The 13729-nt window shown below is 40.9% G+C and overlaps 1 protein-coding gene across 4 annotated transcripts in view; it reads left to right on the top strand.

Moving 5' to 3' along the window:
* The window catches only part of LOC307139807 (NACHT, LRR and PYD domains-containing protein 12-like), a 129326-nt gene that overhangs the window by 84232 nt on the left and 31365 nt on the right, over positions 1–13729 (top strand). For 2 of the 4 annotated variants that reach the window (XM_079838907.1, XM_079838908.1), the window contains 3 exons: positions 4898–4996; positions 5343–5516; positions 5722–5892. In XM_079838907.1, the coding sequence (XP_079695033.1) occupies positions 4898–4996; positions 5343–5516; positions 5722–5892 (444 nt within the window). The remainder of the gene's footprint in view (positions 1–4897; positions 4997–5342; positions 5517–5721; positions 5893–13729) is intronic. The other 2 variants (XM_079838909.1, XM_079838910.1) reach the window with 1 other exon arrangement.

Raw genomic sequence — 13729 nt, 5'->3', positions numbered from 1 at the left:
TTCTTCCACTCCTTTAAATCTGGCCACTACAGAGTTAACTGAGTCACCAAATGAACCACTCAAATCCTTCAGAAGGTCAGCCTGATATGCTTGCAAGACAGCCATAGTGTGCAGCGCAGCACCAGCCTGTCCCTTTATATTTATTATTCTTATATAAATCATATACAATATATATTGATATAAAATAATATATTATATATATATATATATATTCCATATAAAATAATATACAATATATAATTCATATATATAAGCTTTGCCCATGACAGCCGATGTTTATTTTCTACATGGCTTTATGGGGAGGTATGTCTCTTTAATGAAAATGCAGACCCAGGCGAGAGATAGCTCGTGAGCGTCTCCCACCTGGGGTATTCTCACATATCCACGCGATTTCGCACCCATGATAGTCGAAAATGTCGACGTCAAGGGTACAAAAACACGTGAAGTAAATGTTTTTTTTTTTTTCTAGACAGAAACCTCAAGCTCACTGCGTTCGGGGATCTCTCATTCACGGTACCAGACAAACTGCCCTGGCCACCGCGCGAACAACCACCTCGATAAATTCCTCGTATGGATTCACCATCATGTGAGGAACGATCGCAGGTGGCTGCTCGAGGTCCGCGGACCCAGAGATTCATCATCATTCCCCGCGCGAGCCGAAGAAACGCTGGAGCGCGCTTCGGGATGACGCGGGGAAACATGCATTTGTTGAGCGAGCAAGCGAAAGGGACGGACCCGTCTCTTGCTCGTCAACAAACCCATTCGAGAGCTCCGAAAACTGGTGCGGACTGAAAGTAGCCCAGACGAGCATAAAGCATTCTAACTGTAAAGGCTTGCAATGCTCGCACTCGTCTGACTCAATGCAGCAACCGCATGCTCTTCCCCAAACACACACAGCAATACACGTGTGCATCCAGTTCTGTTTTTTGAAAGAGAACATGGATATACAGCGTTTTACTCTGCTGACTCGTTTCCAACTGATCAGATTTAACTAGAACTCTTTCCACTTATGTTTCTTTGTAACAGAGATGAGAAAGAGAGAGAAATCTGCACACTGCCATGTTGAAAACTAACTCCTAACAAAGATCTCGAGTTGAGTCTTGAAAGAGAGAGAGAATTTTTTTTTTTTCAGAGACTTTGTAACACACCATAACACAGAGTTGGTCTGAAAACAAAAAGACCTGGTTTGCTCCAGCGGAAGCTCATCTATTTATAGCCTCGTGCAGCAGGTGCGCCTATGACGTCACCGGCCGAGGCTATAAATACCTCCGGGTCAATTTCATTGACGTGTTTTCACACTATTTTCACAGCTGGTTATGTCAAAGACATTTCCCATTTGCATAAGCTTATGCAGCATTGAGTGTAGCTTTTGAAAGGGAACAAATTTTTACTGGTCTTTAAGGTTCTTTTGGATAGAGTGACACTCACCAACCCTTGGTTGTACAGAAAAATTTCAGTCTGGAACATAGTCAGATCTTGGAGCTTGAAGTTTCAATCTGGAGTCTGGATTTAGGTGAGGAGCTCCATTCGGGTCACGGCACCAAAACTGTTCTGAACATTCAAACAAAGGAATGTCTCAAACACTTACACTGCCTGACTTAATCTCCTTAGAATGTCCTCAAGTTTACCTCAAAATATTAAACACAATATAGATAATGTTTTCAGTTTTATTCTATTACATTGGAACCTAGATATAACAATTTATAAATTTGTAATCCCACAGCCAATACCGGCAGACTGCAGCCAATGGAAATGCTCCATCGGTGCGTGTTCCTCACAGAACTTCATTCCAGATCATTTACCTCTTGCGCTCTGCTTTGAAGAACTGTGATTTTGACCGAAAATCTGAATAGAAACCGTTACCACACAAATGGCGACCTATGCTGGTCAAAACTGGAAATGCAATGAAAACACAGGCCAAGCTTGTAATAGATACCTGAAAAATAAAATAAGGATTAAAAGGGATTTAAGGGAATAAAGAAAAAAATAAGAACGGTAAAAGAAGTTCTAGTCTAATTGTAGCCTAGCTGTGAGGTTGTTACAAGCACTACAAGCCTCACTACCACAACGATCCCAATCACCAGAGTACTGAGCACACACACCTGCACGTCATCACCACAGTAATCACCATCTGCACTAAAGCCCCACGCTCACACTCAGTCACTGTCCGGTATCGTTTGCACATGACCCTACATGCTTGCTTCCTCGGACTCACCTGATAACTTACCTGATCTCCTACGAACCCTGAGTGTCTCCTCGTCTCGTCCTGTCTCCTGGTCCTCGTCTCCTTCGATCCGTTGTTCCTGTGTTCAAGATTCCAAGACGTATCGTATTACCAACATATCCAGCATTACCAGCAACTCTCACTCTGACTCTCACTGCACATGCTCACTTCCTGGTTCAGTAATAAACTCTGCTTTCACTTGCCTTTGTTCTCCGTGTCACCTCTGTTTGTAAAAGAGGTAATCCATTTAGGCTAAATTCTTGGAAATAGTATTTTATTTTAAATATGCACACATTCAATATTCACTTATATGACAAAAGTGCAAAACATGGCTTATATTTTAATAAAATATGGCAAAATTCCATAAAAAATATGAACCGAATATGAATATGGCCTTTTATTGTGTCCAGCCTAAGGAACACATGTGCAATAATCCTGATATCTAATTCGCATCTTAATATGCTACACCTGTGAGGTGGATGGATTATCTCGGCAAAGGAGAAGTGCTCACTAACACAGATTTAGACAGATTTGTGAACAATATTTGAGAGAAATAGGTACATTTCTCTTGGTACACTTTAGTGTACATAGAAAAAGTCTTAGATCTTTGATTTCAGCTCATGAAAAATGGGGGCAAAAACAAAAGTGTTGCGTTTATAATTTTGTTCAGTGTATATATATATATAGTTCTTACCGTAACAGTTCAGTATCCATGTTCACACAATCACATAACACTGCAGGTTAAATCCCAGCTGATACTGGTAACACTCTAACTGGGTGTCCACACTGGCAGATTCATGTGTCCACATTCACGCCAAACTTTTCATATAACAAAAGAGAAGGAGAAAAAAACTTGAATACACATTTCACGGGTGAAAAACAAAACAAAATGCAATCTCAAAGATCAACGATAATGCATTCAACTTAAAACAATTAAAAAGCACGGACAAGCAATAAACCAATGTGTGGATGTGAATGGAATGATAGCATGATAGTGTCTGATAGCGTGTGAATGAGTGTAGTGTGAGATTGCGGCGTCAGGCACACTGACCAATTTGGCTGACGGAATAGCAAACTGGAGAGTGTAGTTCGAGCCTCGCCAGTTAACGGACCTTGGACTCGTCTTGTGAACCCTATAGAATCGCGTCCCTATAGAATCGCCAGACTCCACGTCGCATCAGACAGTTTGCACGGGAAGCGTCAGTTCAAACAAACGCCGTCTTCCACTCCACACGGTAACATCTCCTTCACTCTCGTTATCACGAATCAAACCAACACACCCTGGTGACGTGTCCTCTTTCCACCTAATGAAATAGACATCGCCTCCATTTCCCTTTCCGCCGTTGATTACTCACTCCACCCTTTCCGTTAAAAGTGAAAGTAAAAGTAAATATTGCTGTATAGTTTACTGCACTGTCACAACAGAATAAAGAGTTTGGTTTCGCTGGACCTGAGCTGGAATAAACTAGGAGACTCTGAAGTGAGAAACCTCAGTGATCTACTGATGAACCCACAATCACAGCTGGAGAAACTACAGTTAGTATCATTATACTGTATAGTTACAGTGTGATTACAGTTCACTGTTTATTTTATTTTAAGGCAACTGGACTCAAGTCACATAATTTATAGCTCTGCACTTTCTGGTGTTTCTCCATCTGAAGAAATATTCAGAAATACTATTAGTTAACAGCTTGTTATGTGTGTTAGTAGAAGAGCATTAAACTTTGAAGCATTTGAAACTGTGGCTATAAAATAGTTTAATATGCTGAAATCTGACAAATCTTTGCTTTGAAACAATACAGAAGTGAGAACAGACTAAAAACAGGTCAACAAATGACAGTAGAAAATTCTGACAGAGTTACAGTTATACTGGACTGAACGGACTATACACTAAATCTTGATTTATGCAAAATGTGTATTTTAGAGATTGCAAACTACTCTTTAAAAAGCTTAACATTGTGATTCATGTACAAGACTTTCTTGCATTGAAAATGTGAAATCAGTCAATTTAAATGTTATCTTTTCTATTGTTTCTATATTGATCCTATATTATAATTAATCTACAGTGATAAATTATCTTATTTGTGGAGTGAAGACGGATCCAGACTTGGATTGTAACTAGTGTCCTCAAATGCTCCGGTTTGATCATATCATTAAGTTTCCATGATTTTGCTGGTGTATTAATGACTGTATGGCGTTTATTAATGATGCATTTAACTCACACATGAACTGAACATGGATTTGAGTTATTTTCTCTTTCTGTCTTCAGTCTGTGGGGATGCAGTATTACAGAGAAACAGTGTCTTATGATTTCGATGAATCGCACAGCTCTAGTTACGGCACTAGTTTTGAGTCAGAATTCAGATCAGTCTGTTAGAGCTGGTGAACCTGACACAGAAAGGAGGGCGAGATCTGGTAGTTATCACTAATCTTGCAGATGGTCTGGACACTTCCTGTAGTTGTTTGAGTGTTTTACTGTTTTACTTTCATTCAACGTTCCCAGCTGGTGGAACGATCTGCCTACCGCCATCCGAAATGCTGATTCATTGACAACATTCAAAAGTCAACTAAAAACTCATCTCTTCCATGAGCACTTAACCTCTTAATAATTTTTTTTTTTTAAAAACTAACTTTCCTTTCCTCTTTCTACTCCTCTTTCCCTCCCTACTCTAGCCTGTGCTGCACTGAGAGATGTACACGGACTAAGTATTTCAGGCACTTGTTGCGCTCACTCGACTCTTCACGACCAATTGCTTATTGTACCCCCAAGTTGTAAGTCGTTTTGGATAAAAGCGTCTGCTAAATGCATAAATGTAAATGTAAATGTTACTGTGGAGGAATTATGGCCAGTTTGTCCCACTCCTCCTTGCAAAGCTGCTTCAGCTCAGTGCAGTTTGTAGGTTTTCCAGCATGAACTGGATGTTTCAGGTCCTTCCACAGCTTTTCAATGGGACCTTTGTGTGGACTTTTATTTTGTCGCCATTATTAAAGTTCTCAGCCTTTTTGTTTTACTCCATATTAAAATTGTCATTTTTCACTTTAATGAATGATATTGTTCTGGTGATGTTCAGAATAACTGATTAATCAGCCGAATGTAACATGTTCCTCTCTGTTGTAGGCTCTCTAAATGCAGTGTAACAGAAGAAGGTTATAAAGCTCTGGCTTCAGCTCTGAGATCAAACGCTTCACACCTGATAGAGCTGGATCTCACAGGAAATGATGCTGGAACATCAGGAGTGAAGGAACTCCATGATTTACTACAGGATCCAAACTCTCAACTTAAGACACTGAGGTGAGACGGGATCAAATATCTTACAAGATAAATGATAGAAACATTATTTCAGTAAAACAATAAGCTGTACAATCTGTTGTTGCATCAAAGAATTTGAAGACAAAGATCATATAAATGGTTTTCCTCACAGCAACGGCTGGATGTGTTCATTACAGCAGGTTTAGTTGAGAACTGAACTGAATCTGCTTCATCTTCCCTTCTGCAGGTTTTTGAGTCCTGCTGCAGATGAAGCCTGTCAGTATGTGAATAGAGTTGTGGGTATAAACCCATTACTCCTGAGAGAGCTGGACCTGAGTGGATGGAGACTGGGAGACACAGGAGCGAATCAGCTCGCTGCTCTACTGCAGGATAAACACTGTCAACTCAACACACTGACGTGAGGATTGATCATTTATAATCTTTCTTTAATCTTAATACTAATGTTACTGGAGCTGATATAAGATTTCCTGACATGAGCCTGAGTTCACATTATATCTGTGCAACATTTTTCATTTTAGTATTTTGTGATCTGGTGAAATGATGATGATCTCACTTCCTCTGTCTGTTTTATTTGCTTATGAATATGATGTGACTTTACAGAACTTATTTTCTTTTCTTCTCTCTCTCTCTCTCTCTCTCTCTCTCTCTCACGGGAGTGGGTTGTTGTGTGGACTGTTGTGACTGTCCCTCCTTTTCGGGTTTTCTGTTTTATTTGTTTATGTTTGTAATTTACTTTTTCTTTTTCCCTTTTGTTAGCTGTTAGTTTTTTATATTAAGGAAAGAGTACTTTGTTAGTGAAAACCCGCCATTTGGCGTGGTTTGCTGGTATGGCGTCTCCTCCAATTCAGAGAATGCCACCAATATCGCTGCAGAATGGGTGCAGGTGTGTGCCTGAACCCTGTTGAGGATGTGCTTTTAGTAGTGGGTGAACAGGTGGGGTTCGATAATATTCTCTGCGTCATGCATGAATAAAGCAGTAGTGGTGTTTTTAAAAAGTGAAGCACTGGTTAATGAGTTAACCGTGAATGGCATTTGGGTGAAGGAAACTTTTGTTTCTGTGACTCCGCTATCGGCTACTGCAACAAAGATCACTATCTCTAATGTACCCCCTTTCGTGCCTAATGAATTAATCACGAAATAACTTGTAAGATTTGGAAAAATCGCGAGCTCGATGAGATCAATTCCTCTAGGATGTAAGAACAGTATGCTGAAGCATGTGTTGTCTTTTAGAAGACAGATCTATATGTTTTTGACCACACCAGATAAATCATTGGAAATATCTTTCCGTGTTAATCACAGTGAGAGTTCGTATATGGTTTATGCAAGCACTGATAATCTGAGGTGCTTTGATTGTGGAGATGTGGCATAAGCGTCTTTCTTGTCCACATAAACAAATTAACGATCAACTGCTGCTGTCATCAGAACAAACAAACGAAAGTGGAGATACAGAGAGTAATTGAAGTTCATAACAACCTGAAGTAAAGAGTATGAAGACTACAGATGAGGTGAGTGGAAACTTTAATAATATCAGAAGTGAAAAGCCGAGTTGTAGTTATGTTGGAAATGTTGATGTAGGCCTGAGTGGTGATTTGGATTTGGCTGTAAACATTGCTGAGATTTTTGGACAGGATTCAAAGTGTGTGGATCAGGCAGAGGAGGAGTTGGGAGAAGATAAAGGGGATGATTTAGAAGTATTTTCTCAATGCACGTGTAGCGGGACCGTGGCCCTTCGCACTTGGGGCAAATATAGAAACACTGCCGCTAGCGTCACATGACTACGCCACCCTATTTAATAGGGAAATATAAATGTTACTACTAAGAATTGGTAAAAGATACACAGGAACGTAAGTAACAAGAAAAGGCTAGAGACGTGGATACCAATCATCAAAAGGTTTATTTAATTACTCACAATGATTGTTTTTAAAAGAGTATCAAAACTGGGTCATCAACATCCACAATAAAAGGGGAGACCATGAGATAAAGGAAGCCGAGGCTTAACGGCAGATACACAACCTAGTAAGCACAAGGCCTCTATATCACTCTCAGCCCCTGTGTACAAGTGTCAGCACACACACACCGCAATAACATCAAGAAATAACCACGCAGCACTCTGTGACAAGCCCGCCACCGCGTAAGGGCTCACTAGTGGCCCGCCCTAAAGCCTCGGCTCCTGTAACAAGAGCAAAACATTACTACAGGTCTCATACAATAACACTCACAAACATACACGAATAACATTTAAATTAATAAACCAAAAAAACAATAGTACAATGAAAATATGAAGGTTCAGTGCCAGCGAAATTACCTTCACTGGCCTTCTACCAAAATCTTAGAAACAAAACATAAATCAAACTAAATTAACAAATACCGTACTGCAAAACACTCAAAGTAAACCAATCAAAACAATCAACACAAACAATGAAAATTAGTATAATAGAAAGATCCAAAAAAAAAAACAAAAAAAAAATATATATATATGAACACAAATCCAATACAAAACAATTAGGAGATGTCAGGTGGAAGATATCCAGCGATCACGGTGGCACATACTAGAGGACGAGCGAGAGTCACACACACACACACACACAACACGTAGGCTGTGTACACACGTGTGTGGATAAGAGTTTGTGATCAAGATAATCTTAACATATAAAGCAGCAGCGTCAAATCAGCGTTGCTCACCAGGCGTCACAGAACATCTATTCGTCCTAAGAATAAAAACATCAGCAACTTACAATATATAAAAATAATGAGCACTGTACAAAGTGGGCGTTTCACATACCTTTCATTCACAAACCCGGCGTATAGAGGACACGGAACACAACATCCCTCCGAAGCACGGGAATGCCAGAGAGGCAGGCGAAGAAGAGCAGCCGCCACTTAAGGCTCACACAGCGAACGATCCCCGCAGCTATGAATCACATCGTCATTACCACCAGCTGCATCACTTTACCTGTGTACTGACTGCTCAGCCAACGCACACACATAAGGCTACCTCAAAGTACCCTGAGACACGGGACTGCAATAGAGGCATGTAACAGGAGAGCCGGAGCCACCCACGGCCGCGAACAATCCTGAAGTAGTGAATAAAACAGTTTACGCACAATCCCACATCAGTATTCACCGCCTAGTTCAAACAGTGCCTACCTGAAAGCGGAAGCGCTAGGCGAAAGAGGGGCGGTCCCCCGGGCAATGACGCGATACCAAACCGGCAAACACACACACAAGAGTGCCTACCGGTTCTCCCTTTTATACGGTACCACCAAGTCTGTGATTGGACTCACACTACCCCAGCAACATTAGTTTAATCACCACGGGCCATATACGTCCCACTACACACGGACGAGGGCTCAAGAGATGATGAGCAATGGTTAGATGGTTTGGATGTGGTAAAGGACTTGTATACTGTTGATGAAATTAATAGATTTCTGGATGACACAAAATGAAAAGTAGGAGTTGAAGTAAAAGGTAGTAAAGTAAAAGGTTTTTGTCAAGAATATGTTTCTCATTCCACAATGTGTATGCAAATGACTATAGAGTGGATTGAAAAATAAATTAATGCTACTGAGGAAAAGATGTTTGATGCCAATTCTATTAATTTACAAGAAAAGTGGACTGATTTGAAACGAGAATTGTATTCAGTTTTAAATGTAAAAGTTAAAACCACTCTTGTGAGAAACAACAAGGGACATGGATGGTCCAACATCGTATTTTTTTAATTTAGAGCGTAAAGTTGGACAAGAAAAGATAATGTATCGGTTAAAGGACAATGATGGACACAATACAGAGGATCCGATCAAAATGCGTAAAAACGTTGTGGATTTTTTTTCCAATCTCTATGCCATGGACAATACAGATGAACAGGTTAGAGATGATTTGTTGAAGGATCTTCCTCGAAGATAGATCTATCACAGATAATTTACACTTAATGAGAGATCTTATAGATTATGCTCATTGTATAAATAGTAATGTGAGTATTTTGTCGCTTGATCAAGAAAAAGCATTTGATCGGGTAGATCACAAATTTCTGTTTAAAACTTTACAATCTTTTGGGTTTGGTAAAAAATTATTTCAATGATTCAGCTACTTTATACTGATGCGACATGCATGATAGGAATGGCAGGTGGTTTGAGTACTCCTATAAAAGTAGAGAAAGGTATTAGACAAGGTTGCCCACTTTCAGGCCAACTTTACAGCAATCAAACCCTTTCTATGTATGCCAAGGAGTGGTTTACGGGTTTACAGATTAATACTGCTGCTTTACAAAATTCTATTAAAATAACTGCATATGCAGATGACGTAACAGTCATAATAAGGAACTGTAAAGATGTTGATTTTTTAAAGGAGAGTTTAGAGAGTTTTGGAAAGGCTGCATCTGCTAAAATAAATTGGTAAAAGAGTAATACTTTGTGGTGCAGTTCCAATGATGTGGGACCACTGCTTCCAGCTAGATTGCAGTGGGGAAAAAATGGTTTTAAACAACTTGGAGTATTCTTGGGTACAGAAGAGTACAGAAAACAAAACTGGTTAGGTTTAGTGGAAAAAGTGTGTGCTCGGTTGTCTCGCTGGCATTGGCTGCTACCCCAGCTGTCGTATAGGGGAAGGTAGTGTTGTAGTCAAGACCACCTAAACCGAGACCAAGACAAGACCAAGACTTTGAAGGGTCGAGACCAAGTCAAGACCAAGACCAAGACAGGCCGAGACCGAGTCAAGACCAAGACCAAGACAGGCCGAGACCGAGTCAAGACCAAGACCAGTGCAAATCCCCACATTGCATGACACACTTCTGATAAAATGTGGAATATGCATACGATTGGCACTTCTCTCGTGTGTGTGGGTGTGTAAGAGAGAAGTTTTGATAAAATAATCAACAGGCATTGCTGATATGTGGGAATTGATCTTTTTCTTCTATAAGCAAATAAATGCGAATAAACACTTAAGAGCTGAAATGAACTTAACCATTTATTCAGAACTCCTTTTCAATGGTTTGCCATCCACCTAACACGATGCAGGCATTTTGGCCAAAAAAATTACAAAAATTGTAATTGGGAGAACCTCAAACATTGATGACATTATATGCCAGACCTGAATGAACTGCCGTGGCAAAACACTTCTAACAAGCTTGCCACCAAGGACAAAACATAAAGCTGTAGTTAATGAGAAAAATTAAATGAAATCTGATCAATGGGAAAAGTGGGTAAAACTTTACAATACGGGTGCACTAGTATGCATTAATTCATCCTTAATTAATGCACAGATAATCATGAGTTAATGTATTACTAATGGTGAACTAACCCATTTATTAATGATCACTGCATCAGCAACTAATGAAGATTCTACATGATTAATAGATTAAGTCATCATTAAATTGTTATCAGTTAAATATATCATAATGTATTAATTCCTTAATAACATATTATACTAACTAATCATTTAAATTAATTACCACAACGGGTCAAAGCCACGCATTTCAACTTCCAGTTGTCTGCTTTAATTAATCATTAGCTAATGATTTACAAATGTGTCATTATGTTATGACTTGTTGAGGCACATGACTATTAACTAATTGATTAAGTAATATTTACTTGTGGTAATGGGTTTTGAATTAATTTTGAATTAGTTAATAGTCATGTGCCCCAACAAGTAAAGTCATAACACAATGATACCTTTGTAAATCATTAGCTAATGATTCATTAAAGCAGACAACAAGTTGAAATGCATGGCTTTGACCCATTGAGGTAATTAACACGTTGCTTTACATTATTAGTTCATATAATATGTTATTAAGGAATTAATACATTGACACATTTAACTAATAACAATTAAATGATTACTTAATATATTAATCATGCTGAATCTTCATTAGTTGCTGATGCAGTAATCATTAATACATGGGTTAGTTCACCATTAGTAATACATTAACTCATGATTATCTGTGCATTAGTTAAGTATGAATTAATGCATATTAGTGCAAATATCGATAGAAGTTTGACGTGGTCCCAGCCGTCTCAGTAAGCGTCGCGTTGCAGAACTTACACACTGCTGTATGTTTTCTTTTGGATGCATTTTTGCAGATGAACTCTTTGTGGTTTAGGTAGCAAAATTGTATAACAGAAGATTTGGCTGACATCTCTCCAACAGCCACGGTCACGGTGACGGCACAGCTTGCTCTCCTGTCTCAAGCATTCACGTGTGGAGTGTGTGTGTGATGCGATGTGGGGGTTGGCGGCGCGGCGCGGCGCAGCGCAGGGAGGGGAGTAAAAACTAAAAGTATTTAAAATTAGAGACGAGTCAAGTTTTTTGTCTAATCATCACAGTAATGATGTTAACAAATAATTTCGTGATATGCTCTCAGTTGTGGTCTTGACCGGTCTTGAAATTAAATCCCGAGTCCTCTGAGTCCGAGACCGAGACGAGACCGAGTAAAAATGCGGTCGATTCCGAGACGAGACCAAGACCTTTAAAAGGTGGTCTCGAGACCGGTCTCGAGACCAAGACCGATCTCGAGTACTACAACACTAGGGGAAGGGTTCTAATTTGTAATAATCTGGTAGCCTCGTCCTTGTGGCATAAAGTGACCGTACTTGAATATCTAGTAAGGCAAAGAATGATGCATTGTTATAACTTAAGTTAAAAAATATTAATGTTATCATGTTGCAAGAGACTCATAGTGATTATAGGAATGAGGTAGACTGGGGTTTATGGTGGGAGGGGGAAAGAAACATTTTTGTATAGTACCATCATTCCTACAGCTTTCTTGTACAAAAATTCCAAAAACATCTAGTGGACTTTTTTTGGTCTGGCCAGCATTGGCTGAGAGCTCCAGTGTTGAAAATTTCAGCTGCAGTTGGTACATGGAAGGAAGTAGAAGGAGGTCTACTTACCTTTAAGACACCTCAGCTGGATTTGTTCAGCAATACCAGCAAGAAAACGTCTCTGGTTACGTATGTAACCTATGTTCCCTGAGAACAGGGAACGAGACACTGCGTCAGCTGACGCTACGGGGGAACGCCTCCAGCGTGACAGGTGCCTGAAATCACAATCACAAAACGTCAATCCTATTGACCGGCGACAGCCTATGACGTCATCAAGGTGCAACCAGGAAGTATGAAAGGGCGCCTTGCCAACATGACAATATCTAAACGTCTGAAGGGACTGTTTGGCAGGCAAGCTTTGAGGCATGGCAAAGCGTCGCAGCATCTCGTTCCCTGTTCTCAGGGAACATAGGTTACATACGTAACCAGAGACGTTCCCTTTCGAAAGGGAACTCGCGCTGCGTCAGCTGACGCTACGGGGAACGATATACCAACACCGCCATGCCGAAAGGAGTGCATGCCCACTGGCAGTGACAACTGTCAGGACAAGCAAATTCAACCGAAATGCCTGAACCACTCCCCTTCTGGTCACATTAGGCTGTCAGTGACAGCGCTCCCTACGGTCAAAGCCCAAGCTATAAACCTGAGAAGGAACCTTCGCATACCATATGAAGTCCTACCCTGGCCGCTCGAAGGCCTGGAACCAGCCCATTCGACAGAAGGGGTTCCTTTAAGGGAACGTGGCAAGGGGACCCGAGGGAACCCGTGCCAGTCACTATTCGGGAAGAATTCACCGAATGTCACCAGGGAGGCCTGACCTAGCGACCTCTATGTGGGACACGTCAGTTCGGCCAATCCCTGTCTAGTTTAAGTACAGAGCCTCTGGTACTTGCCTCCGGAGAGACATCCTGCTAGGGTACTGCAAAAAGGCAGTGTCCTCCACCAGCCGGACCTCAGAGACGGGTTATCCTGGAGAGCAGCGCTCAGCGAAGTGCTTTCTAACCCTTGCTAGCGAGGGGAGTTTTAGCCGCTCGATCCTAGGATCTACCAAGCACTTATTTTAAAACGTGCTCAGGAGGCCGAACAGGCCTACAGGCTGATCCTAACTGGGAGGCCTTGAGGGGCCTACAACCGATGGATCAGTGCCAAGTGGCTATAGGCTCACAGAAGACTCTCACTTGAGAGGAGCTCCCAAGCCTGCCTGGTAGGTAACCATGCTGTAGGCGATCTATGAGAGTCCCTTCCTGTAGGGACCGCATAGTCACAGTGTCGTCTCGTCATGCTAGGGTATGAACACCGCCTTCAGGTGCTAACGGCCGGAAACCGACGCCTGATAGCAGGTGACCACCAGCTGTCAGCGTAAAGCCAGTTATGTGTTCCCTCCTAGGGAACTCGTCCCCCAGGGAGGCCAGAAGGGGC

This window comes from Gobio gobio (assembly GCF_949357685.1).
Source record: "Gobio gobio genome assembly, chromosome: 16".
Taxonomy (NCBI): domain Eukaryota; kingdom Metazoa; phylum Chordata; class Actinopteri; order Cypriniformes; family Gobionidae; genus Gobio; species Gobio gobio.
Note: the sequence above shows the minus strand (reverse complement) of the source record. Positions and strands in the feature narration are given on the sequence as shown.